Raw genomic sequence first — 27,085 nt, 5'->3', positions numbered from 1 at the left:
ACATGGACTAATTAAGGAAGTCAGCATCCCCGTAGAGTTGCAACTGTTCGCAATGCTTTTGTACATCATATAACGATTTTGTTACTCGAGGAGTGAAGTCTCAGTGGGTTGGTTATTAGAAAAGCATTATGCTTGAAGTTGCCACTTTTAACATTGTTTTTATTCCTTGTAATATGTTTTCCCCAGATATAGAAGAACGCCCAACGCTCCTTCATCTTCCTGCATCCTTTGTGAAGAGATTAGTTGCAAACCATGCAGATCCTTATGCTTGGTGGTATGGCCAGATTATACGCTATATCCTTCGACTTCAGAACTCAATACGGAAACAAATAGAGGATTTTAAAAAGGACAATGGCTACAAACATCCAATCGTAGCGTGAGTATATTTTGTGTTTATTATACTCGTGCATATATTTCATTGGCAGACATGTATATCTGTGAAAAGTACCAATATCGACACTGAGTTTGAAGATAAATTCTTCTCAGCGTTGCTTATTGGAGCTTGTACTGGTTATACACGTGGTCATGAATTTGTAGAAGTCAAACACAAAGCAGCTGTGAAAAAGAACGATGAAGAAAGAAAGAAAGAAAGAGGTGAGTTAAGGATTTGGGTATATAATGATAGGTCTCTCCACATGCCGCCAATAAGGAGGGAATAACTTATAGTTTAGACAGGAATGTATGATTTTACTCAATTAATGCCGTCAAATTGGGGGAATGGTAGCGCCGTGGTTTTTTTTTTGTAGCGGCTAACAAGGATGCCACCTGGAGCTCCTGTATTGAACATAATGCAGTTGGTGACTATGCCATTTTGTGATACAGGCGCGTATGCTTGTTCATAGAATAAATGCAGCCTGTTCTTCATTCTAATAATAAAAAGAACTATATTTATGGTTATCCTGCTTAACCCCGTCTAAAAATGTTTTATGGAGAAAAACACAAATAATGACTCGCTAAAATTTAGCGGTGTCTAATAAACACCGCAGCTACCATATAGAATGGTATTTGAAATATGCTAAGAAGTTACCAGTTTTGTTCATGATTTCTTATTATATCTTAAGCTATCCTATCACTTTGCATTTTATTCTTAACGTAATTTGCATATTTTAAATATTTCAAGCTTAATAATGATATAGCATGGTTTTGTAGCATCGCGGACGTTGTGTCCATAGAGTCGAACAAGTACAATGAATAAACTGCGCTTTGTTATTCAAAGTCATTAATTCCATACACGGTATACCATCCAGAATTCGATGCTGCCATATTTATAAATCTACTTTTTAAAATGCGCTGGTATATTTGTTATCTCGGCATACAGCTATCGATATTTGCGAAAGGAGGTTTTTGATTCAAGCATAATTTCTACATAAGTTGTCAGACTTTCCATTCAACATATGAATGCCTAATCTATTAAGCGATATTTTTTGACCCTTAAATTCAGAGCGGTTGCCTGAGATGCCTTCATTACTGGGAGAAATCATGAGTATCTAGAGGTAAAATGCCTTGCAAACTAGTGATTGGCTGTGTAGTTCATGTTTTGACAAGTGTGTGGACCTTGAAATTTTAAGGCTGGTGCGATCGCACCAATAAACGAGATCGCTTCTTTACACGCTGTAGAGTGAAATTTCCTGGTTTAACGTGTGCCTGTTTGATGCCGGCGTCCTATCTTTTGCATAGCACTCAAATGCATTTCATTTCATCCGCAGTGGCTTAGTATGGGCGTTCAACTACAGAGCTGAGGAACCCGGATATTATTACTCTGTTCTCGAATTACTAATTCTCTTTGCTGTTTGGAGTACTAGAACAATCAGGAAGAATGAAGAATGAAGGTTGCGGCGCTCTAGAGCTGAGGAGCACGTAGCAAAATCTGTACACGTAAATCTGTGCACGAGTTGCTGTGCAAATAGAATTATCCGCATGCAACAGTTAAAACGCTTTTAACAAATCTCAGCAGCAGCAAACCTTGTCTTGTTGCATAAAAACAAAAAGAAAATTGTTTTAGCAAAAGTAGGAATTTTACATTACACAGGCTGCAAGTATGCTTAAATTCTAGCCCTACATTATGCACCTAACACTTTTTAGAGATATTCACATTGCGCATCCTCTATTTTTACAATGGCAGCCGGATCGCCCGCTTGGCAATGGGAGCCATCGAGGCGATTCATTTCAATGGGTTGTCGCATGTGGAGCTACTTTTAAAGCAGGGCACCTTCGTTATGCCTGCCTCCGACCGCTCGGGGCTGGGGTTCTCGTTATCGCTCCCTCCCATTCATAGATTCTTGCTTCAGATTCTCAGATCCTTGATTCATAACACTTCTGGCGTCGCTTTCGCTTCAACAGCAGCGTGGTACTTCAATAAACGCCAGCTCACCTTTTGCAGAGGAATCTGCGGCGTTCGTTCCGCATATCGTTTGAGCATCGCTACTAGTATTCTTTAGGCGTTGTTTGAAATGATTTCGTCACTCACTACTGTTTCTTGCGAGAGGAATAAAGAGTTACGTGTTGTACTGTTCGTTCGTTTCACCTACAAAAGAGTCTCACTCGCACAGATCTTCCGTTGTATCTATAACGAGCCAAATAGCCTCGCTGACCGTAGATGAATCCCATCAGCGCAGCAGACACAAACGAGATGCCAAGCTGACAATATAACTTGCAGACAGTATGTGTTTTGCATATTGTCCAGCGCCACGCTTTCGAGAACGGAATTTATTTTTTAATTCTTCGAACAATTGCAGCCGTCAGCTGTTGCGCACAGAGAAAAATCTTTGCCGCCGTAATGAACACAGATTATCTTGGGAAAATAGTTTTGCGACTTGAAAGCTATTAATACCTGGTATATATGAAAAAATGCCTCCTCAGAGAATATTTACCGCGCTTTATCTGATTCTTGTATCTTCCAACAAAATTTGCGTGAATTTAAACCAAAATTGTTAAAATTATTATATTACCTACCATCTGATTTTATAGTTCTGTACTAAGTATCATTGCCCCTGCCGAAATTTTCCAGCTTGCATCTTAAGCACACTCGATATTTCAACACACCGCCACAGTCTTTCGCACCTTAAGTCGGTGCGCTCCCAATTGTTTGTGCCTACTTTCAAAACCAGCTCTAGCAGCAGCTGAACGATAACCAGGGTCACGAACGGCACGCTCTATGATGCGACAACACCTGACATGTATCCTGATGACCATAAGGTATCTAAGAAAGAAATAAGGTTACAAAAATAACTTTCCTGCATTTCATCATGCTCTCAGCTGGTATTTCTCACCTACAAAGGTAAAGTTCATATTATGCCAATAACTGACCACAGTAAGAAAGGAGGATATGAGAGGACCATGCAAAGTCGGATTGGCCGTATTCGGCAGACTTGGTAAAAATAAAGGAGACGCTGGCGTAGAACAGTTCGTCAAAAGCGATATTGTGCTCAATATTCTGCTCACAACCATATAATTCAACTTTCTAAATATAAAACTGGAAAATGTTTTTTTTTTCCAGTAGCCCTCCGTCACTATTGAAAGCAAAAATATCACTGCGCACAAGTGGAGTCCCTTAAAGCTCTCCAAAATGCGTTCTGATTGCATGAATGCGAACCTACTACTATAGTGGGACTGACCTCTTATTCAGGCATATCGTCATGCGAGCCATTATTTGCAGAATTTTGTCCCCAATTGTAGTTCGTAAGAATATTTTCAGCCTTCTGCCAGAAGCTAGCGTATTACGTGATAGCCGCGAAAATGCGAGAAGGCGGTAAAAAATGGCATGCTTCTATACACCACGTTCTCATCAATAGGCACCTTCATTGATGTCATGCCCGATGCTGGCGCACTGGAAGAGATGCGACGATAATAGGAATAGAATAGGAATAGAGCAACGATAAAAACGGTATCAATGTGTACTCAGCATATCAATCAAGTATTTTTGAATTTTATTGTAGAACAGTTCCTCAGTACAGAGGCCGTCCCTTCTATGTACATCCGTAAAGCCTGATTCATACGAAGAGCCGTAGGTCAACGAGCCGAGCATCACGTGTTCACATGTCACAGAAAACTGATCTTGTCTGCTGCCGTCAAGCGGGGTCGGTGGACCGAAAAAGCAGCAGACGCACTGGACGAAGTGAAGTTTCCTGACTACTTTAAAACGATTGGCAATGTAGGAAAACAGGAAAGGGAAGACGACAAGGTACTGTCTGCTTCCACCCGAGGCCTACCGACCTTGTCATGACCAAATTTCCTCATTCAGTTTATTGCAACCCTTGCCCAAATAATCAACAATCTCCACCGCCTGATTGTGAAGGCCGGGCTCATTCTTTTGTCACTGCTGTGCGAGTCACAAGCAACGTGCTTGCTGTGAAGCATTACTTTTCCGTGAGCGAATCAAAACATTAACAGGTACGGGCTTCTTGCCACACCTAGTTCGCATAGATTCGCGGCCAACAGCTGAACCCTACTGTAAAAAATGCAGTTGTTATTTCTTGCTTCACCGGTCCACAGAAAGGACACCGTGCCTCACATGGCAGGGAACTGTGACCACGTGATGCGCGGACCGCGAAAGGACGGTCCCTCGAGTGAATCAACTTTAAATGACCAAGACTGTCCTTTTCTCAGCTAGCATAGCTTGTTCTAAACCAGATATTGCGGCTAATAGTCTTCTCAGTTATCGTAGCATTTCCCTGACGGGCTGCGTCGTGACGCTGCACACCGACTTATGCACACATGTAGACGAGGACACAATAGTGGAGAAACTCATATGGAGCGCTCCGCGACACGCGCGGTACACTGTGAGCAGCTGACTACGCTGGTCACAAATGTGCAGGAGATGACGTTCGAAGGCGTGTGCCGCGGTAAGAAGCAAGCATACTTGAAAGAAAGCATGCATGCCGTTAAAGAAACTGTAGCCAAGGTGAGAAGAGACTTTAGCTGCATATTTCAATATGCACGCTAAAGCACATTCCTGAGTGTCGCTATATTTCGTTTTTTTTTTAACTGCCTCAATAATCCTTTTATTTACATTAACATATGTTTCCTGAAGCCTTATTTCATGCCCTTTTCAAAACTATTTGTACAGAATGGGTGAGACGATCATTCGCCAAACATCTGTGCCGAGTGCCCTAAACGCTTGATTTTATTATATTTATTAAATTCCTTGATATTTGAAACATGCCTTAAATTAACACAATATTGACATCTTTCTCGAAGAGTTATGTTTAATAAGAGTAAAGGAACAGTTAGGCCTTAACTTATATATTGATGCTTTGCGCTTCTAAACGCAAACAATTGAATATGCTCGTTATGCAGCTTTTCCTTCTTGATCAAAACAGTTTGCCTTACGTCATGGTTAGAACCTTTGACGAACATTACATAAGATATTCGGGTGGCGCTCTTTGTCGAAGCATGCAAGCTAAGATTTTTCTATTTCTAGCTAATAAATTACATCGCAATATTATATTTACTTTAATCTGCTCGACATGGGAGAAATTAGAAAGAAGCATAAGGCAGTTCTAAAATCAGTGTAAGGAAAAACATTTTTCAATTGATAATATGCTTTACAGAAATTATAAGATGATTGGCAGATTTCACATTCCATTACGGCTAGACTCTTGAACGTACAACACATTCTTACTCTGCGACATGGCTGCATGATGCTCAAATAAATGAGGATAATAATGGTTAACGCTTTATTTTTCCATTAAAATAGATCAATGAAGGTATCTTTTTTAAGTATTCGTTTTAGTAGCTTTTGGATGATTTTTTTGCTCCCAAAAAGAGAAACTAGTAAGCAATTTTTAGAGAGCACGAAATCTATTAATATGTCTTCAATATTAGCTATTTTATGCTCTGTGAGAAATTTGCTGGATGACTGTCTCAGCATTTTTCTTCCACTTGTTCCCAGGGTGCACGTACGACGCAGAGAGAAAAGGGTGGAGACCGGTTATCATTACGCTCCTGATTACATGCAGCATGCCGAAGAATTCTACAACAAGTTGACACTGAATGGGGAAAACGTCCAAAGGCGAATTTTTCTTGCTACAGATGACCCAGCTGTTGAAGAGGAGATCAACTCTAAGTAGGTGATTACCATATACCAGACGGGTCATTTTCCCCACGGCACTTTTTTTAGTCGCAGTCACATGTTTCTCAGTATCCATACTCTAATATGATGCTTCCGTTTTTGTTTCTTCAAAGTATTTCTGGCCCAGTATTGAGATGCAAGTTTTCTCTGCTGGCTTTGCTAAATTGTCGTGATTTGGTACGCGGGATTAATGATTGTATATCTGCTTTCCTCTTGGAGTAGTGCATGTGGGCTGAGAAATGATTTGAACTTGTTTGCACAAAGATGTTAAGGGCTAATATTACTGGTTTTTGCGTCGGATGTACACACTCGGTTTGAGACAGCAGTATGTGCGTATATGTTTGCTTGTTTCAGGAATAGTCAGTCATTTGAGTTTTGTAATTGCAGGCTTCCAAATTACACGGTTATATCAAACAAAGTGGCCGCAAGAGACGCCTATCACATCAAAAACAGGAAACGGAACTCTTCTCTGCCTGCCCTCTTAACTGACATTTACCTGATGGCTGAGGCTGACCACCTTATCTGTGCCTTGTCTTCCGGGGTGAGATCACTATTATGTCGTCTTGGTGATTAGGGCATAAATAGCACACATTTTGAAAATGTTCTTAGGAATTTTTACCAAAGAGCCTTTCACACTAGAATTTCAAAGCATTCCACACTGTGGCATAAACGTGCTGCACACTAAGAGTTACACGAGGCAGTAATTGGGTACAAGACACAACGGTTCTGTTCTGTTGTCAGGCTTGTTTCCAATGACTGAAAAAAAAAATCTCCTTGCTTTCTTATCATATCACGAGGTTTAGGTGATAAAAAAGCAATACAAATGCTTGCTGCTCTCGAATATGCATATATGCTTAAGGAGCTCTGGGCCCTATGGTCGTGTATACTTCAGTCATGCCTTAGGTGAAAACGGCGGTCACACATATTTTCTGGAACGCAGCGCGCGGTATTGAACAATTACCCATAAAATAGTCACGTCAGGCAAATAACAGAACATGTTTAATAAATTTAAAGCCCTAAATTTTTACAGCGGAACTGTAATGATTTGTAGGGGTTAATAGACCCCTTAGCAAAAGTGATACGTTTGGCGTGAAGCGTGGGTCCGGCCGTAACCTGCATTCAGGTGGTCATTCTTGAAGTCGGCGTCTGGCCCGGTGGCCTGCAGTCTGGTTCCCCAGGGTTTAACATGTTACATAATTATTCCCGCCAAGTTAGAATATGCCGTTTATTATGGGATCATTAAAAAAAATCTAACATTTCTAACAAAGAGTTCAACGAAAGTGGAGGGTTTATCTGCAGCCCATATATGTGGCCTGTCGATAATCTCAACCAAATTAGATTTTTTCCTCTCCCTCACAGGTGCCCCATCTGTTGTCTTATATTATTGTTGAAATCGATGAAATACCAGAAAAATATTGGCAAATAAAATATTATGTCATTCTTGTCTAGATATTACTCAAGACAGGGGCTTGATTTTAGAGCAACTTCATTGCACGCATGAACCCAGTCGGAAAATAACAACAGAAAATTTTCATTTAATGTGGCACAATTTTTGCGTGGTTTCTCACAGGAAACTCGTTGCGAAAACAAGTATTTGTGCAGTAACATTGAAGTTTTCAGTACTTATGAAACAAACTTACTACAAAACTAAAGACAACAACAAAAAATCTACTAGAGGAAATACTACAGAACTACGGGAGACTACTACACAATTACAGAAAAATCTGACGTTAATGACAAAACTAGCCAATAGGTTGTCATATTTAACATTCTGTGGTTTACCCGACTGGGAATCTACAAATGCAATTACTCATTTTCCCCCAGAACGATTAGAGGTTGGGATAATCTTACTAATGATTCATTAAAAACAAATTTACTAAATACGTTTGAAAACCTCCTTTATATTTCTTCAGATCTTATTACCGCTACAATCGTGTGTTTCGTTTCTACTTTCGCAGTTGTGGTCTCACCTTAGGTCTCCATTTTGTTTTCAGCCTCCCTGTACTTCTGTATTATGTAGCCACAATGTTAAGGTCTTGTTATAGATTACAGTATCAATTAGGGAATAGCTAAATTCAGTACGAACAACTACTGCAGACCTTTGTAGTTGCGTAATAGTATGTGTCAATTTCTACGTCCTCTACGAAGCGCCGCGCGTTTGGTTACCTGTAAAATGTGTTTTGAAAATATAAGAAAGGTCCATAGGTCGTTTCGTGGGAACATAAATCAGGGATTTTGGTGCGGGACTATAAAACATAGGTCAAACTCAATTGTTTTAAAATATTACGAATGTCCTGGCATCGTCCTTCTATAGCCCAGATACTGACGTCGTCTTTCGACGGCGTGCATATTCTGGCAACCATGTGCACCGCCATGCAGCAAAACAATTTAACATTATCATTTTGTCACAGATACTTTACCCTTGCAGGGAATCAATTGCAGAAGAAACGTGACTGTATTATTTGACACATTACTATATGAAGAACTATTCAAATACCATACAAACTTACAAGATATAAAATAATTAGAAATAATACACTAAAAGTAATCAATAGGATCAAACTCCAATACTCACCTATGGAGCTCAAAATTGAAGCCTACAGAATGGCTCAAATCAAATATGCGCAAAGCAGCAACTGATGTAAAAAATTACAGAAAGAACATTAGGAAATAGGAAGAGAGCAGAGAGGGTCAAGGACACAATGTGTAGTGGCATTTTGAGTTACACCAAGGAGAAGAAATGAAGCTTGCATGTGCAAGTAATGCCAAGAAGAGAAAACGTATAGACGCGAAGGGTAGGAAATGGTTGAAAAGAGCAGGGTATTAAGTTGCAGAAGAACTTGTGATACGGTGATAATATTGGTGCTTTGCACGGTACTGTATGTAGAGCGGGTTTAGTCAACCTGACAGTGATTATTCGCGCACTTAATCTACACGAAAACAATAAACTCCTCTCTAGGAATGAAAAAAATTATTTTTACTGGGTTTTTAATTTGGGACCAACGCCTTTCCTGGACCTTTACTCTTCGAACTTAGCTAACAGGACTGATATCATAACGTATAGCAAAAGCGAATTATTGCACACCACAATTTGAGAACGCTGTTCATTCAAAGTGTTGTAGAATCACTAATATACCAAACTCACATGCTTTTCTTTACTAGCTATAATATTTCCAAGCAGTAAACTTACGTTCATGTCTACGCAGTTCTGCCGCATTGCCTACTCTCTGATGCAAGCTCTGCACGCCGAAGCCGGGATTGATGCTACGTTCAAGACAGTGACTGTGGACGTTTTATATAATTATGCATGGGTGCTTTTTCCACCCCGCCGGACACTGTACCATAACGAGCGCCTTCTGCGTAGAGAGGTACAGTGGTCCACTCCAGGCTATCTACTAGAGAAGGTTGGCCATCATGCCTATGCCCTGGAGGCTGTCCGAAAAAATCACGCCGACGGGTTTAACACAGGCCGCATCAAGGGCACGTCAGTAGACGCCGATGCCTCCGTGTTTCCTCGTTTCAAGACTGTACAGACCTTTCCTTTTATGAACTATGCGGCATTCAACAGTAGTGATCTAGCGTCGCAAGGCGCGATTGACTAGGTATGGGCGGCCGCGTCATGATTATCTTTATGCGCGAAAGTGGGTAATATTAGACTGGCTTTAGTCAACCTGCCATAAAATCGGAGACACGCGAGATTTCTAATAAAAAGTAAAACCTTAGCTATTTTGCGTAAAATTAGTAATAAAATCCAGCTAATTAAACTTAATTAGCTGAAAAATGTTTGCGATATCTGAGGATCATGTTACATCTGGTCTCTAAATTTTAACACTTGTCTGCTGAAGCTCTCAAAAAGAGCATCAATTCTTGCTGTCATGAAACAAAAGAACGTACAAGAGGCTTTTCGTACACCTCCAGTTTTTCATGTTCTTTATGTCCCCATACTTTCATGATATTACAGGACATAGAACACATCTGCCGCTATGGACGACATTGGCGCTGCTAAACTCTGAATATTTTGTTATACTCAACATATACCCACGAAAGTATATTAGAAGAGAACAGCTTCTCTCGCACAGTTCAACTGCATTAGGCGAAATTGTGGGCTGTCGGGTGCCATTACTGTCAGAGGTGTTTGTGTGTTTTTGCACCATGAAGTTTCATATCCTAATGTTCAGGGGTTTCCTGGACAACCAGTGAGGTTGTCCGAGAATAGGCGCATACGCCAATTGAACATGCGTATCACTTGCCACCTCTGGCAAGATAGCGTTTGGAAACAAACCATGCGTCCATGCAAACCAAATATATTATTTCCAAGCATTGAGAAGGGGCTAGGTCTTGTTTATGTTGGATAAAATAGCCTGAAGGAGGAGAAAAAACACAGAGGACACAGCGCTGGTGTGCCTACATCTTTATTCCTGCTCTGCCTTATCTTCGTTAGTACTGTCGCGGTGCTCTTTAGCGAGTGGCAGAGTATGGCAGGTTCTAGGGCTTAAGTCGCGAGACGTGCATGATACCGGAGTGTGCGGTAGGGATAGTGGATTGGGAGAAAACAGATTCAATCTCATAAGCAAAGGCTGTGACTTGGATCAGGGCACGACACGGGCCCACATAGAGGGAGAGAAGGTTTTCTGAGGGCCCAACAGGGCGAGAAGGCACCCAGAGCAACAAAGGGACCCAGGTAGGAAGGAGGTGTCCAGTTGGCGGTTCTTGTATTGCGCTGTTCAGAAGCTTGAGAGTTTTGCAAGAGAGATCGTGGAAGTTGACGAGCGTTGTCGGTACGAGAAATGGTTTCACGGGCCTATTCAAAAGGTGGATGACCTGACGTGCGGAACACAGTGTCAAGTCGCAACTGAGGCTCATGGCTGTAAAAGAGATAAAACGGGGAGTGCCCAGCAGTGTCGGCACAGGATGAGATATATTATGTAAGTTATAATATGCAAGTTGGCATTATAGATCTGTTTTGTCGGTGGAGCGGAGGGCGTGCGGATGGTCTACTCGGAGTGCAGCGTTTGCGGCTGTGGAATAAGTAAAATGGGTTCGAGAGTATATTTTTTGGACGAAGGTTGTCTGATCTATACAAAACATTCATATGCGAGAAGTTCAAAACAGCATTCGCGTGAATCTAAGCAAGTTATTCCCATTATTCATGATACCATGACCAAAGGGTTTACCATATATAGTGGGAAAGCCTCTGATTTTGTAGGGACGTAGGGGTTTAGACTGAATAAACCATCCAGCAAAATCACCAACCAAAGTGGTCTTGTGACAAATTGTTAAAAAGGAGGGCTCACTACTATTTTTTTAGCTTAGCTGTTCATGTGATAATCGAATCTGACAACTTCACAGAGTCTTCAGTCTTAGTACGATAAGCAATTGCGTCGAGCAGTAACTTCAGCAGCTGCATCAACATGCCTATGAAATTTTGCATGCAAGGTATTTAGGCTGCCTGTTCATTGCAATACATGATAATGGAATCTCATGGCAGAGTTTCTGAAAAACAAATCACATTTATCATTACTTCACGGCGTCCAGAGAACGCTTCCTAATACAATTTTTCAGAGAAGAACTTCAAATATGGACATAATATCAAGTTAGAAGCAGTTGCGCGAAAGCGCTGGCTATGCCTTTCCTCTTAGTGCAACCCGAGGAAAAATGTATGTTCGAGAAACTACAAAATATTTTGCATTTGTATCAGAACTGTAACTCAGGTATTATTCGGCACTCCTAGTTTGCTGTTAACGTCAAATATTGTATCGATGTGCTGTCAGCTTTGAACTCAGGCGTGTTCTGGGCTCCCAGTTGTAAAGCGGTGAAGGTACGTCCCGCAAAATATTAGGCAAGCATATTCTTTCAGGAATTTTCCAAAGCACTAACATACACCAGACATGCTTTCTGCGGTTTTCACCTTAATTTTCTGTTAATAAAGCTTCCAAAAGGCTGGAAGCCGCAAAGGCAACAATGCGTTACAAAGATACTTTGTTGGCTTTGTCCTTGTCCTTTGTCTTCGTGGTCGCGCTGTTTATATTAATAATAAAGCGTTACAAGCATGCAAAGCATTTTCACGCACTCCCAAGTAGGAACGATGTCCATTCAGGTGGAACCCTTTTTTTCCAGCCTGTAATTGTCCGTGGCTGTATGTCACATTATGCCGAACTACAAAGGTGCAGCTTTTGTCAAATGTTTAGAGTCCGGTTGGTTTGTTTTCAAGCCGTATATTATAGCTTCTTTAACAATCGTGGATGTCCTAGTCATTACAGAGGGTTAGACAAAAAATCGTCTGCCTTCAGCAAGTTTGGAAACATGGGAATTCATTATGAGCCACGTGGTATTGCTCAAAAGCAGACTCCCTGGTCTCTATAGATTTCACAAAGACTGTACATTTTGCTTATGATAAGCACATATTCCTTGGCGGCACAGTTTAAACAAATAAACGGAAACATTTCTATTTATCTTATCCCTTATCAGTATTTCGCACTGGAAAACAAAATTTTCTGTTCGCGTTTGTTGTAGTAAATGTGATGCAACCTCCGGTTTTATTACCGCCACTGTAGTCTGTACAAAAAAGCATAGTTAAATTGAGGCGGAGGCATTGGTCGCGAGGTGCGAGCGCCGGCATGTGCATCATCGCTGCTATGCGTTGCATCCCAGTCGACACGTGGACGGCAGCAGAAAAGCCACTACACTCAAGCAGGGAAGCTGGAAGCTGTTGGTCGAGTAGCACTAGATACGCAAGGCCAAACCACAGATGAGGTGGTACAGGAAGCAGCATTGCTTCAACATTTTTTGAAGCAGAGGACTATTGTATCAGGAAAAGCTTATGAAACTGCACAGTGACAGAGAGGCAGCTTAAGTACTTACAAGCGTTGGCTCGCAATGGATGAAAAATTCTAAGCTAGCTAATATGTATAAAGGACACAAGGACGGGAAAATAATAGAGGCCGTTAAACAGCAGATACAAACACGCAAAGTAAGAATTGGTATGGAAACAAAGCAGAAAGTAGAGTTATAGGATATTAGAAATATCAGATCAGAAATAAATATTTATTTCCTAAATCGAGCGGCACAGCCCCAATGTTTGAAGCTAATTCAGGCTGTCTTAGAACCAGCCACTGCAAATGAAATACATGCAAGGCGATGACACATGTTCTATGCGTGATAAATTTGCAACATCCATTGGACGTTTTATGCTCTCCGTTATTGCACTTTGTTCCAGACAACGTTACGCATTATTTAACTAATGTCAATTCTCTACTGTCAGATCAAAATGTTTTATTTGGTATTTGGATGAACTGTTCTACTGACTGTAGTTTCTTTGCCGAATAACTGCCGTTAAAAATATAGAGCTCGGTGCATTGCGTCGACCCTGGGAAGAAAGAGGCAGAGAACAAGATGAACGGCTACTATTAACGCGTTTGATCAGGAACATCTGAAGGCATGTGTACGGACTTTTATTAGAGGATTTTGAGGAGAGTAATTTCAACCTTCTGAAGTGTGTTGGCAGCACTGCTCGGAATAGTGGACAGCAAATGTTTCGATCGAATCCAATAAGTAACTTCGCAAGAAACAAACTCGACTTGTTCATTATTAGTTATGTTACCGATGTAATGAATGCCATTTTTAAATTTACTCTAACAACCTCAGCGTTGCAGCTATTACTTATATATTGCAGCACAGGGTATAAATCTGCAATATATTTTGTTTGCCTTATTCGGTTCTATTCGAGACCAAACGCATTATTGACCATTGCAAATTGTCTCATACAGCAGATAAAATATTAAGTATAGTTCAATAAAATCGCGGCGTTTTGAAAAAAATTAAAGAAATGATACAGTTTGGGCGAAAAAAAAGAACTCAATCTGAAAATAACACTTCGATGGTAACTGTTCTTTTCTGGAGCAAAAGTGCCATGTGTTTACGCTTTACAGAAAACTTCCTCGTAGTCAAACATAAAGCCGTTTTTGTAAATTTTAGTATATCTCAGCCTAGCACTTCTCTGGAATATGGAAATATGGATTTTTGAAAATGTGTAGAAAACAATTTTCAGCACTACGACAAAGAGTGAGGTCGAAATGAATAGGGGAAATATGACAGCCAATTGTAGCGGTTTTTCAAGCAGTATGCAAAACCGAGAATGCCAGTAAGCTACGTTTCTGAAGGAGTCAACCCACTCTCATTTCCCTGAGGTGTCTTCCCTATCTAAGGATTTCCACTGATAATAACGTGCAGGCGTTGCGATAATAGAAGGCAAATTGACCTGACGCTGTGAACCTAAAACCCATCGTTATCTTGCATGGTTCAGCAGCTGCTTCATACAACTCTGCTTGGAATACTTTGCGGCAAGAGTTATTTCAGAATGTTCAGTAACCAGCGATTCACCGACATTGTCCAAGGTACGAGCAACGGGGGTGTTAAGACCAAGATACGAAGGGCACTACGCTATGCACAGGACTGGTCGCATGGTTTGATATATGGGGTTTAATGTCCCAAAGCAACAAGGCTAAGAGAGAAAGTGCAGTTGGGGGAGTGCTCCGAAAATGCATACCGCATCGAGTTCAAGCGTGTTCTGACACCACCCAGCACACCGACGTCATGCTTTGCGTCTCCACCAAAAAGCCACCACAGTGGCAGGAATCCGATCTGGCATCCTTAGGTTCAACGGCCGACTGCACTAACCGCTGAGCCACTGCGGCAGATGGATAGGCACAGGATTTATAAAGTCTTCAGTAACGTATAAACAAAAATGCAGTTTATGATAGATTGGGACGCCCTTTATGTGCACTGGTGCGGATAGTGACCGAACCCGACCACAAAAGTGAAGTAAATAAACCAAACGTTTAAGACGGAGAGAAATTGGTACTTACAAAAGATGAATGTGATCTTACCAGTATCCCTCAGAGAATAGTGTGTAACAGCTTTATATTCCAGGCGAACACATATGGGGTTGGAGTGGGGTGGCTAACGAAATGTGTGGGGTGGCTAATGCTCATTGCTAAGGAATAGTAAAGGACAGGTGTCACCTAGGAGTCGGAGAACATACGCGAGGTATTGGCAAACATTTAGAAATCAAGAACAAGGAATACGCGAGACACTGCAGGTATTGCTAAGCAACATAACGTGTGCTGGCTAATGTAAAACCCTGGATTCTAAGGAAAGGAGAGCGTATGAGGTTATAGTAGAAAGTTATATTGCTGGTCGAAATTATGTCATTTGAAGGAATTATACGACGACAGCAGGTACAAGACCAGATTGAGTTTGAGATCAATCCTCTGCTGGTTTTCATCAACTCACCCCAGCAGATGTTAGGCCTGAACATTTATGGATCGAAAATAAAATTTTGGCTACGAAAAAGCAGAAATCTAGCACAATCTTTTCGTAGAGAGACCAATGAAAGTCACAAACAGCTAAATGATGGGTATATACTTTATCACCTTAATTGACAGTGATGTATGGATGCGAGAGTTGGACTGTGAAAAAGGCTGACCGCCGAAGAATTGACGCGTTTGAATTGTGGTGCTGGCGAAGACTCTTGAGAGTTCCTTGGACTGCCAGAAGATCAAATCAGTCGATATTGTCGACCATAAACCCTGACTGCTCATTGGAGGGTCAAATTCTAAAGTTAAAGCTCAGCTACTTTGGTCATCTGATGAGAAGAGAGGAGTCGCTGGAGAAAGATTTGATGTTGGGAAAGGTTGGGGGTCGCCGGAGAAGGGGTAGGCAGCGAACGCGATGGTTAGATGGCATCCTCGAGGCACTGCAGATGAAGTTATGTGATGTTAAGAAGATAGTGAGAGACCGGAAAGCGTGGCGTGACATGGTCCATAGGGTCACGAAGAGTCGGACACGACTGAACGCCTGAACTGAGGTGTACAATACCTGGCCTTTAAGCACATAGCTAGGGGAGAAATTACATCAATTAGGCTTTAAAAAGAGTAGACAGTTTAGACCTATCGGTACTGTCTGACAGCGGTGAGTTAGACTTCTTCTAGAAAGAAGTAGAAACACAGACCGATTTCCAGTTTCGAACAAGAACTCGAAGAATGAACATTTATTAATGAATACCATGCTGCTGCTACCGTTTTCACAATTTTTGAGATCAAGGTATTGCGCGATATATGGGAGGTAATTGTAAATATTTTTTAAGAAAGTGTGGATTTAAGCCAATTTTCGTGAGGTTCGTTAAGCGGTTTCCGAAACAATATCAGTGCACAAAACCACTCCGTCTCCAGGCCTCTTCTTTGCGTGCTTACACCTAGCTCTCACCAATAACTACAACGAATATCTTGACATGGCAGTGTCGTACACCTAGAGTTCTGTATGCCTAGACGTCGTTAATGCACGGGATGCACCCAACACTGAAATATTTCTCACAGTGGGTGCAGACGTCGTCGTGCGCCAACAGAATAAAGTGTGAAATCCTGATGAGTGCCAGAATTCATCTCGTATTGCTCTTAGCGAATTCCACTGCTTTCATTATATCTAACGTCGTCCTTCGTACCCTGTGTTATGGAGAGGAAAGCTATTACCAAGCATATGAACAAGCAAACACTGGACACACAACAGTCCATCTTGGCTTAATTTACCGTGCATTGGCTTTGTTTGATACGGTATTTCGATTTTTAAGATAACTCAAGTAGCACAAAGTGGGCTATGACGTGGGGGCCCGCGTTGGGCCCGTGAGGGCAGCCCATACGGGCCCCTTGCGGGATTTGCAACACGTACCCAGAGGGGCCCCGCGAGGGGTGCCCAATTTCGCCGCGATCGGTCCCAAACTGTATCCATGTGGGCAGCCCAAATAGGGCTGCCCGCATTCAGCCCAGGTAGACGAATGTGGGCAGCACACCAGAACCATTAATGGGTCCCACGTTTGTGCAGGCAGTGACATCCCATTGATCTCGGTTTTATATTTTTAAGTCGATTAATCCCTCCAATACCTGAATTGTACAGGCGCGGGATTTGCGAAAGCCAGTCCGTTTCGGGCTGACCCACGTGCTGCCCTCATGGGTTGAATCGGGCATTTTCAGGGCTGCCCAAGTTCCAATAATCAAGTGTGAAACACTTAGCACTATTTTTTTTTTGCTTGTATGCTACACTCAGTAATATGAGAAATTTATTCCCAACACTACAATAATGTGGGCTGGCCTATATCACCCCAACATGTTGGTCTGAATATTTATTTCGGTGCTGCGCGCAGAATAGTAATGCCGTAGAAACATTTAGAGGTCGTTCAGTACATACTCGTAAAGCGGAACAGTTATTGTTGCATATTTTCTGTCGATACTGCATAATTAACGTAGTTTGTAGAGTAAACATAGATAGTCTGTATTCATTGAATAGATATGGTTAGGACAGTTATGCGAAACCTCCAGAAGAGGAAATTATTGGCCGGTATAACATGATTTACATAAATAAAATGGCGCCTTAAAGATAGGGTGGAGACGTTTCAGAGCGGTATGCCCGCCTACAGCCAATTTAGGGCTCACTATGGCCTTTCATGGGCCGCCCCAATTAGGCTGATCTTATTTTTACCGCATGGACTACGAATATATGTTGCATTTTCCCGCAAGTACCCCAAGAAATACCCGTGTGGGCAGCGTGGGAGTATGCTCGCTTTTCAGCCTGGACGGAAACCATACGGGACCTATTCGGTTTTTGCGTAGGCAGCCCCATTCGGACTAGCCCGTATTCTATTTGCTTTAGCCCAAATTTGCATCGCATCTGCCCTAAATTGCCCCGCAAGATTCCGATGCGGGCAGAAGCGGGAAGGAGTACTTGCCTGCCCCGCTAACGGCCATGTGGAAATTATCTAGGTTTTTGGTGGGCAGCCCTATTTGGGGCAGCCCAGGAATTGTCAGCATGAATTCCACATTTTCGTCTCACCTTCCCTCAAGTACCCCTCAAGGGTCCCATGTAGGCAATGTGCGGGCATGCCCGTATTTAGCCCCGCCACGGCCCGCGCGGAACCTATTCGGCTTTTGAGTGGGCCGCCCCAATTAGATTAGCCCAGGCTTTTCCTACACAGAGCCCAAATTGTATTTGCATCGGCCCTAAAGTTTCCCAAGCGGGACCCTTGAGAGCCAGATGTGGGAATATGTAATCAGTTAGCCCTTTGCGCGCCTATATGATGCCCAGATGGAAAAAGCAGGGGCAAGCCCAATTAGGGCTTGCCCGCTTGATCCCTAAGGGGCCCTCATGGGTGTTATTGTGGTTACCCAAGCCCAACTTGCCCATACGGGCCCCAGGTGGGCCACGTAATGTGTGCTACTTGGGAATATTCTATTATACTTAGAGCATCATTCATCAGAAATACGGTGACAAAATTGCAGTGAGAACTCGAATAAGTAATAAGGAGAATGGAAATGACCTAATTAGAAGCTTGGTTTATTCATGCAGTACATAGATATTTTATTCGCAGCCAAAATTGCTGATTGCCACATTCTTCAAAATTCCTCTCCGATCAGCCATCCGTAACCATTTTGCGCATTTAGGACTAACTAAATTAGCATAAAGCAAGGACATTTAAGAATATTTTAAATATGGGGCTGTTTTGCAGCATTCCAGTTTTTGCATTTGCATTTTGTACTGAGAAGTCAATCTTAAAAGTGCTGCAGCCTTCTTGTAACAGTTGAGAAAGATCAACTAGTGGTAGGAATAGGAAAACGCAAGAAACCCGAGCTGGCGATAAATGTCGAACTTTTCTTTATTACTACTTTTGAAAAATATACTGCGTATCTTCGTTTCCGAAACCGGTGCGATGGACAAAATATTATATTATGTTTAACACTTTGCTATCACAGAAAGTTCCAGCGTTAGTTCGGCCATATTATAGAATATGGCTGTGGAGGTACTCTATTGAAAGCTTTATGCGAAGCTTCAAAAGGAATATATTTGTTTTTAACCTCGCCCGATATCTCAGCGAGCGGCAGTATTGTATAGAGAGGTAAATGAATGGCAGGAAAAGGTGTAACTAACTTGTATACCTTATTACTAAAGAAGGTAAATTAAATGTCATATAAAAATTGGCACTGATTGTGTTTGTTAACGGGGTTATAATTTTTATCAGACTAGAAATAAACTCCATTTTACGGTATTAACCCGCCAAAGAAATTCTAATGGAACCAAATTCTTCAATGCAGTGGGTATTACCGCACCCGCACTATTCAACTCATACAGATAAACGAATAAACGAAATACTGAATAAAAGCTTAACAGCACTTTTAAGAGGGATAGATGGTCGACTAATAAACTGGCATCTAGAGATTACATAATAGAATTCGAGCATCAATTATGGGGCCTAAACACAACGGCCTCAGTTTCTAGAGCAGCTAGACGTCCCAGGGTGCGACAGAAAGCCATATGGAGAGGTGAGGCTACGAAGCTTGCAGACACAATATTGATCACTCGATTAGCACTAGACATGGATAATTTCGGTACTTTGGTAGAAGCGCTTTTCTAGCTTTCCGGGTAGTAAAGGTGAATAGAGGTCTAGAGGCATAAGTATTAAACGTATGTGCCCATGAGAAAGCTAATCATCAAATATCGACCCTGGTTGCAGTGGGCATTAAAACCCCTGTGAATAATACACCACTCAAACGTGTGACGTTCGAAAGCAAGTTGTCTTTCGCGCTATGGATCATCACCCACTATAATGTGAACGAACCATCCAGAACACCTTATTTCAGGATTGCGCATCTTGAAAACGCGTAATGGTTTCGTCTTTGATTGGATTTTAGCATTGAGCAGAAAATTCTAAGCAGTCTCATATTCTGCTTTACCTTTTGTCAAAAATTCCTTCCTGCACAATATGTCAAAAACACACATTTGTCAAACAAAAATATGCCAAAAATAAAGTTTTGCGTGCTGTGTACAGTTATACTACGTTCGTTTCCGAATATAGAAAGCAGAAATGAAAGTTTTCTGCACTAGCCAAACGAAAGCGCTGCAATGCATGCGCATATGTTGAAGCGCAGAAATTACGTACAATCGACATACCTTATGGCTACAACACCGTAATGTTACATGATAAAGCATTGGTGCGACAATGTAAAACGAAGGTGCCTGGGGAGAAAGATGATAGGCTCTGAAGTGAAACGGCGTCTGTGTGAATGTACTCCCTGTACAGCACGTATTGCACTAGGGAAGGAATCGCTCACCTAAATCATTCTAATTTTAACTGAAATTAGAGTTTTTAACCCTGCGTTAACATGTACAAAGTAAAAAAAAAATATTTTTACGTCATTGCATTGTTTGGACGCTCGAGTGCTCACTCTCGCTACGCTAAGATATGACAACGAAACGATATTTCTGTGACAATGTCGATGCGTCTTTGCTGGCTATTGCGGCCACTTTTGGTGTCAGTATTGGTATCTTTTTTTAAGTCATATTTATGGAGACCTAGCTCAAGGAAGCATTCCAAGCAGTCTCACGAAGGCGGTCTATGCCTACGCTATCATGTTAGGAGCGAGCTATTGATTTGGTGCATTTTTTTTAAACAAAGCAATGCCTAACATATAGCAAATGTTTACTTGGTTTTGCATACTTGAGATTGTAGCGCAGTAAGAGAGTAACGAGACGAGAGCAATGCAAACGTAAGTGCTGACTTACCGCTGTATATATTGCCCTGGACCGAACTATCTAGAAACTGTTCCAAAGCACCACAATGAACTACACACACATCACCTGAGGCATCTGTGACACGATTAATGCCATTTTCTCCTGTTTCTCGAATCGTTCATCTTATCATTGGCGTTCAGAAATTATAATTATTCTCCACCAAGGTGCACCACTTGGTTACTGATACATTTTTGTTGCTTATTTTGAGATCGGCAGAGCCTCTACTACCATCTTTGCAGTGCTGCCACGACACTTGCGAAGAATAGAGGTTCTTCCAAGGACAATTGTCCAGCCCTCGTGCTGGTTATAATGTAAGGCACGTTCAGCTGCGTTCGAGTCACTTAGATTTCTTTTATGCATTTGTATTATTGCTTGCATGTACTCCCCGTTTAGACTCTATAGATATTGTTGCACGGCAGGGCAATCAAATACGACTCATCTTTTTGGCAGCATGCGAGGCGCGGATGGTGCCTCATCACGCAGGCGAGCACGCGTTCGGTTGCAGAATTTACAACTTTGCATAACTGATGAAGTTTCTTTGAAGATGGAGCAGAAAATATCAACCCCTAATCTATTTCTTATCTTTTTCAATCTATCACTGCTACCTTTGCTCGACATTCATTTGTGGTGGGCTGCTTTAGTGAATATTTAGGCATGCTCTGCACAACAGCAATTAGGATGTAGTTGGATGCCCTGCTTTTCTAAGGCAGGGGCTCTATCACTGCAGCGACGACCAGGCTTCAAGGGGAAGTGGGAGGCGCCCTAGTTGAAATTTCCTGGGCACTCTGCTATGGCGCACCTCATATACGATGACATTCGGGATATACTAAACTTCCTACACCTTATGAACATTTAGTTCTTATGCTCCAGCTGACATTCATTTGACGCTATTTTTTTGGCATGCGCCACAAAATAAGTACAGGATTTAAAAAACATTTGTCTTGCGCGACACGCAGACGCAACACTACGAGAGGAACTACATATTTTAGAGGCATAAAATGAAGTCATTCTGACACGGAGGTGTTAATAAGTACAGCACCAAAAAACTTGGCTTCTGTTAGGTTTGCAACTGAGATAAATGCAGAACGATAATTTCTGGGTGCGTGCGAAGGCAGCGCAACTGGACATGTGCAAAGGCTATCGTGGCCCGTGAAGTGAACTTGACTCAGCACCGAGTCTAGATCATCATCATTTTCAGCCAGACTATACAGTCTGCTGAACGAAGGCCTCTCCCGTATACCTCCTAATAAAACGGTCCTGTGCTAGCGGCATCCAATTGGCCCCAGCGAACTTGACATCTACGCCTAGCTAACATTCGGTCGCCCAATGCTGCACTTTCCTTCCCTTGAAATCCAGTGAAGCGACCATCTGTTATCCTCTCTTCGCATTACATGTCCTGCCAATGCTGATTTCTTCTTCTTGATTTCTGCTGGAATGTCAGTAACCTCAGTTTTTTTCTATTACCCACCCTGTACTTTTCCTATCTCTTAACGTTACCTCTACAACCTTTCGTTTCATAGCCCTCTGCGTTGTCCTCAACTTAAGTACAACCCTTTCGTTAGCATCCTCGTTTCAGTCCCATAGGTGAGTAGAAGCAAGATGTGACTGTTGTATACTTTCCATTTTAGCGGCACCGGTAGGCTGGTAGTAATATTCTTCGATTTCCTGCCATACGCGCACCATCCCAATCATTTTCTCCTAGTTATTTTGATTGCATGGTTCGGATCTCAGGTTACTAGCTGTCCTAGGTACACATATTCGCCTACCAGTTCAAGTGCTTCGCTCCCTCTTGTGTACCTTCTCCTAGGTATACTAAGCATACCTAGAAGAAGGTATGCTCTCGGGCCTCAGAACAAGCAAAACATGAAGCACACAGTAAAGCGAAAAGAAACGCCCAAATATTATTTAGGGCACGCCCACATTGTTGCCTGATTTACAATAGCTCAATTGCCACTTCACCTATCTAAGATTGTCCTGAATTTGCTAGCGACTACCTTAGTAAAATGTTTGCCTCATAGGCTAGTAAAATTCAGCGGAAGATCTTGGACTAGGCAGCCCGTAAATGATTTCCATGGACTGCTGTAGGAGTATGTGGGCAAGCCCAAGTTCGTCTTGCCACTGTAGAACCCGCATCGGTCCTATGTCATCTGATGGTGTTCTGAATGGCGCTGACCGAAATCAAACATACACCTTCATTTAGAGTGGCTGCCAAAATCTGTCTTAAGTAGGCCCATCAGGGAAAGCTGGCGGACATACAAATTTGCAAATGCGCAAGGAAAGTAGTCAGCTCCACAAGGGCTGCCGGAATCGGTCCCAAGTGAACCCATCGGGGCGTTTGTCGGGAGCCTACTTCAGGCCTACATAGGGCACAGTTGCGTTTCCCACAGGGAGCCCACCGGGCCTGGTCTGCATTGCCTACATTGTACCCACCGGGGACCGCAATAATTAAAACACATCCTGCTGCGTCGGTTGCCACTCATAGCTAAGCATTTCCTCGTTTCAAGTTGTTTGCGGTCATTCAAATCGCCATTTGAAATATTTGTCGTTTCGTAGTGATGAGTCATACTTACTCATTGTATTATCACGTATAGCTAAGCGTTTTACTATTTCCTCTCAGCTGCGGTATTCACAAGTCATCGCTTGACATATTGGTCGTTTCGTAGCCTTTAGCAGTCATAATAAAATATGCCAAGTCGTTTTTACACATTAGCACATATTGCTAGACATTTTACTCATTACCAATCAGTGGCAGTCATTAAAAATCATAGTTTAACATACTTGTCATTATAAGTAATTTTAATAATCATTATATCATCATCATTATTCATTACCATTAGCCTTTGTAACTTATTCAGTACCTGTCACCGTGAATCGTTTTCGTTCTTAATCTCCTTCCTCTCACGTCCGCTAAATGCGAGTGACACATTAGCGCACAGATGCAACGCACTGATAAGCGCACAGCTCCCGGACTCAGATTTTCAGTGCTTCAGAAAGGCTTTCTCCTTAAAACATAAGAAGGTAAAGCTTTATGGTGGGGAGGTGGTCTGAGTTGAAAGAAATGAGGGTCCTGAAATGTTAGGGGGTGTATCATGGCTCAGTTCGAGGGCAGAATTAGGTTTGGTTTGTGGAGTTTAACGTCCCAAAGCAACTCAGGCTATGAGAGACGCCGTAGTGTAATTAGGCAGAAAATGAGAAGGCAAAGCTGTGAAGCTCATTTTAGTGCAACACAAAAAAAACAGGGCCAAACAAACCTCATGTTCAACTGCGAAAACCAATTATGAAAACACCTTGCTTCGCCTTTGTTTTGTCAAAAACGGCATCAAGCTTCTGTGTAATAGGGAGACAGGCGGGTCCTGAGGATTCGGTTTCTTCAATATGAAGGAGATGAAACATATAAAACCATACATAATATTGCTAATGCAGATCCACAGGCCTTGATTTTCTTTTATTTTGAACAAATTACACAAATATTATGCTGGCGTAGCTCGAACCCCCATTTAAAATGAATGCATCAATTCCCTGATGTAGATGACAAAATGAACCCTAGTATAAAGCGCTAGGCCTGAGCACAAGTCGAGTTCAACACTGGTACTCTATATAAGAAACATTCATATACTGCAAATATGTCAGAGCACGTTGATCGTGAAAGCGCATGAAGAACACGGGCAACAGAAAAAGACAGAAACTAAAGCGCTTACCTCGAACTGATATTATTTCATGCGAGAAGCAGAATATTTGTACTCATGCGCATGCTTTCCAAGCATGCCAATGCGCATGCTTTCACGACAAAACATGGCTACTCAACTCACCCAATCGCAGCCATTATACCAGATCAAAGGACAGTTTTTTTCATTAGTGGTACAAACTACCAGTTGCCCGGCCAAGACACGGTAAGTAGTGGTAATAGCTGTGTCACCATACTTGCCGTTGAAGTTGTAATTATGGCCCAGTATTTATCTCGCTTGATTGATGACTGTCGTTAAAGAGCACCAGTTTCAAAGTAGTGATTCTAAAAGGCGCAGCCAATTTTCAGGCGCCTGAATGATGGAGCCATCATCAAACATGCCACGTTTGAGCAAACGTTCGCGTGTCCTAGAAAATAAGTGTCAGCTATTGTTTGCATTTCACGGCCGGCAATGGTCTCCAACATGGAGGCTAATACCACTACTACTTGAAATTTATTTTATTTTTTGCATTCTAGATTGAGTCCTTGCAGCGATGGGATTTCTATACTATATAGGTCCTAATCTACATCAACGCAATATTGTGCTAACGTTTCCCATACATTTGCTGCAGAACGTGTTTATATGTATCAATTATATACCTCACGTACAGACATTGATTTGTTATTGAGTGTAAAAGCCTATTTTGCCCTTTTTGTTTATTTCTGCATTGAATATTTTCCTTAATAGATAGCTGATGGGCCACAAGGAACTATGATGTAAAAAAATGAGAAGGGTTCAATGCTGCTAAGCCAAATATGAAGCGAAAGCACTCTTCTTCTCCTTCTTCCTCTCTTCCTCTTCTTCGTCTCCTTCTCCTTTTTCTTCACGGCTGTTTGTCATTAGTGACCGCGGCCACGGACTACGCGACGGGCCGAAACCTGCCGTAGTATTGCTTTCGCAATAAAACCGGTATGAATTTCCGAATTCCTAGAATAATATCACACAATCGGTTTGCTGCCATGGAGGTCGTTAATTAGAGTACGAAAAATGAATTAGTTCGCAGTTTAAGGGCATCCAAGAAGGTGTAGTTGAATTTGTAATTACAGCGAGGTTACTCACGGCCGTTGAGTAAACGCTGCCTTATTACAAATGCTGCGTCACTTTAGGTGATTCCCCTAAAATTCGGACTAACACAGTTCCCACAATTAATTATTGGTAAATTCGCCATCACCCTACCATCTGCTAGCCTTCCTAGTTAGCTCAGTCGGTAGAGGGACTTCCCCTGAAAGGCGATGGTCCCGGTTTCGGACCAAAGATCAGGACGAAGTTTTTTTTAACTACGAAGATTCTCATTGGGCAGTTTTTCTTTGGAGCCATATTGATGTGCTTAGGTGGATGGCAATGTTTACTCCCAAATTACGCAAAATCAGAAGGTTAGTAGGAGTTTAAAACTCTTCTCGGTACAATGGAATATAGGAATTCAAGAAATTGTGAGCTCCCAGAGCTTCAAGAGCTCATACAGTGCCTCATATAATAAGGTTCCAAGAAAGAGAATTCAGGCTATCCTATGCCCTATGAAGGTCTAGTAGAATAAATGGTGCATTTGCAAAACATTTCCGTTAAGAATTTAACACAAATTTCGCAGTAATTCTTCAATTTGGAAATGTCACTAATCATATGTAGGTATATGAGAAATTCAAATCTTACATCGGAAAACATTTCCTTCATGATATCAAATTAAGGTTTTCTTAGAAGCACCAGTAATACAAACGAATGTGTCTCAACGAATCCGATTTATAATTTGCAGTTGAATGAATAGACTAGAATAAGGGGCTTAAATTATCTGCTATATATGTACAGTTTAGGATAATTATTTCAGTACAGCCTCGTAACTTCTTTGGAACAGAATCTTAGCTAGGAAACATTAGAAATCCGTAAGGTGAAACATTATTAAAATGTTAATCTTTCGTACTTGCAAGCACTGCATAACTAGCTTGAGCCAATATTGCTTCAAAGTAATTTTTTTCTTGAATACATTTTTATGCGATTGCCGGCATCTCGATACATACATACATACATACATACATACATACATACATACATACATACATACATACATACATACATACATACATACATACATACATACATACATACATACATACGTACGTACGTACGGTACGTACGTACATATGACGTCCAATTACAAAGAAAAGATTACCATAGAAGAAAATCATAAAACAATATTCAGAGAACAAGACAGATGATGAGCACCAATACAGGATATAAATATCCGCTTTCTCTCCATAGCCACCTTAGTACCCAACAGCCACAATGCAGGGCGACTTCTCAGCTGAAAAGCAGACCGCCGTGATCTACTTATACGTTATTTCTGCTTTACTTGTGCCATCTGAGTAAGATTCGAGTTTTTCATTTATACGGGAAGGTCGCTCATTGCTTTGCTAGCAATTGAAATCAAATTTAAGCCAATATTCAGTTAAGAATAAAATGCTTGAGTATTTTGTGATGGTTTGCATTTACCTTAAACCTTATCAGTAAATTCCCTTCGCGGACCATGCAGGGATCATACCAACTTACCGCAGGAAAGATCGCTGCTGTAACAATAAGAGTTTTGCTAAGCTGAATGACGGCTTTCATTATAAATACCCCTTTCGAAGTCATAACGGGCTTTGACAAGTACCCTGTTGTGTCTGGAGGAGAATTACGACATTTGAAA

At 41.7% G+C, this 27,085-nt stretch overlaps 2 protein-coding genes and 1 long non-coding RNA gene across 5 annotated transcripts in view; 2 read left to right on the top strand and 1 right to left on the bottom strand.

The window, feature by feature from the left end:
* The window catches only part of LOC146181667 (alpha-(1,6)-fucosyltransferase-like), a 30,717-nt gene extending 20,470 nt beyond the window's left edge, over positions 1–10,247 (top strand). For both annotated transcript variants that reach the window (XM_084576674.1, XM_084576675.1), the window contains 4 exons: positions 187–376; positions 5,891–6,064; positions 6,458–6,611; positions 9,277–10,247. In XM_084576674.1, the coding sequence (XP_084432800.1) occupies positions 187–376; positions 5,891–6,064; positions 6,458–6,611; positions 9,277–9,672 (914 nt within the window). In that variant the 3' untranslated portion in view covers positions 9,673–10,247. The remainder of the gene's footprint in view (positions 1–186; positions 377–5,890; positions 6,065–6,457; positions 6,612–9,276) is intronic.
* Positions 187–23,376, bottom strand: LOC146181666 (uncharacterized). 2 transcript variants are annotated; one of them, XR_014700267.1, is made up of 3 exons: positions 23,254–23,376; positions 8,646–8,706; positions 187–555 (listed from the first exon to the last, which is right to left on the bottom strand). It is a non-coding gene; the product is annotated as an uncharacterized LOC146181666 (long non-coding RNA). The 2 variants fall into 2 exon arrangements; XR_014700266.1 differs by lacking the exon at positions 187–555 and adding an exon at positions 7,048–7,236.
* Positions 23,377–23,568: 192 nt separating this feature from the next.
* The window catches only part of LOC146181665 (uncharacterized), a 56,923-nt gene continuing 53,406 nt past the window's right edge, over positions 23,569–27,085 (top strand). The window contains exon 1 of the mRNA XM_084576676.1: positions 23,569–23,701. The gene's annotated coding sequence lies outside the window, so the exon portion shown is untranslated. The remainder of the gene's footprint in view (positions 23,702–27,085) is intronic.

The sequence above is a fragment of the Amblyomma maculatum genome, chromosome 8 (assembly GCF_055883805.1).
Source record: "Amblyomma maculatum isolate TAMU_Amacu chromosome 8, ASM5588380v1, whole genome shotgun sequence".
NCBI lineage: Eukaryota > Metazoa > Arthropoda > Arachnida > Ixodida > Ixodidae > Amblyomma > Amblyomma maculatum.
Note: the sequence above shows the minus strand (reverse complement) of the source record. Positions and strands in the feature narration are given on the sequence as shown.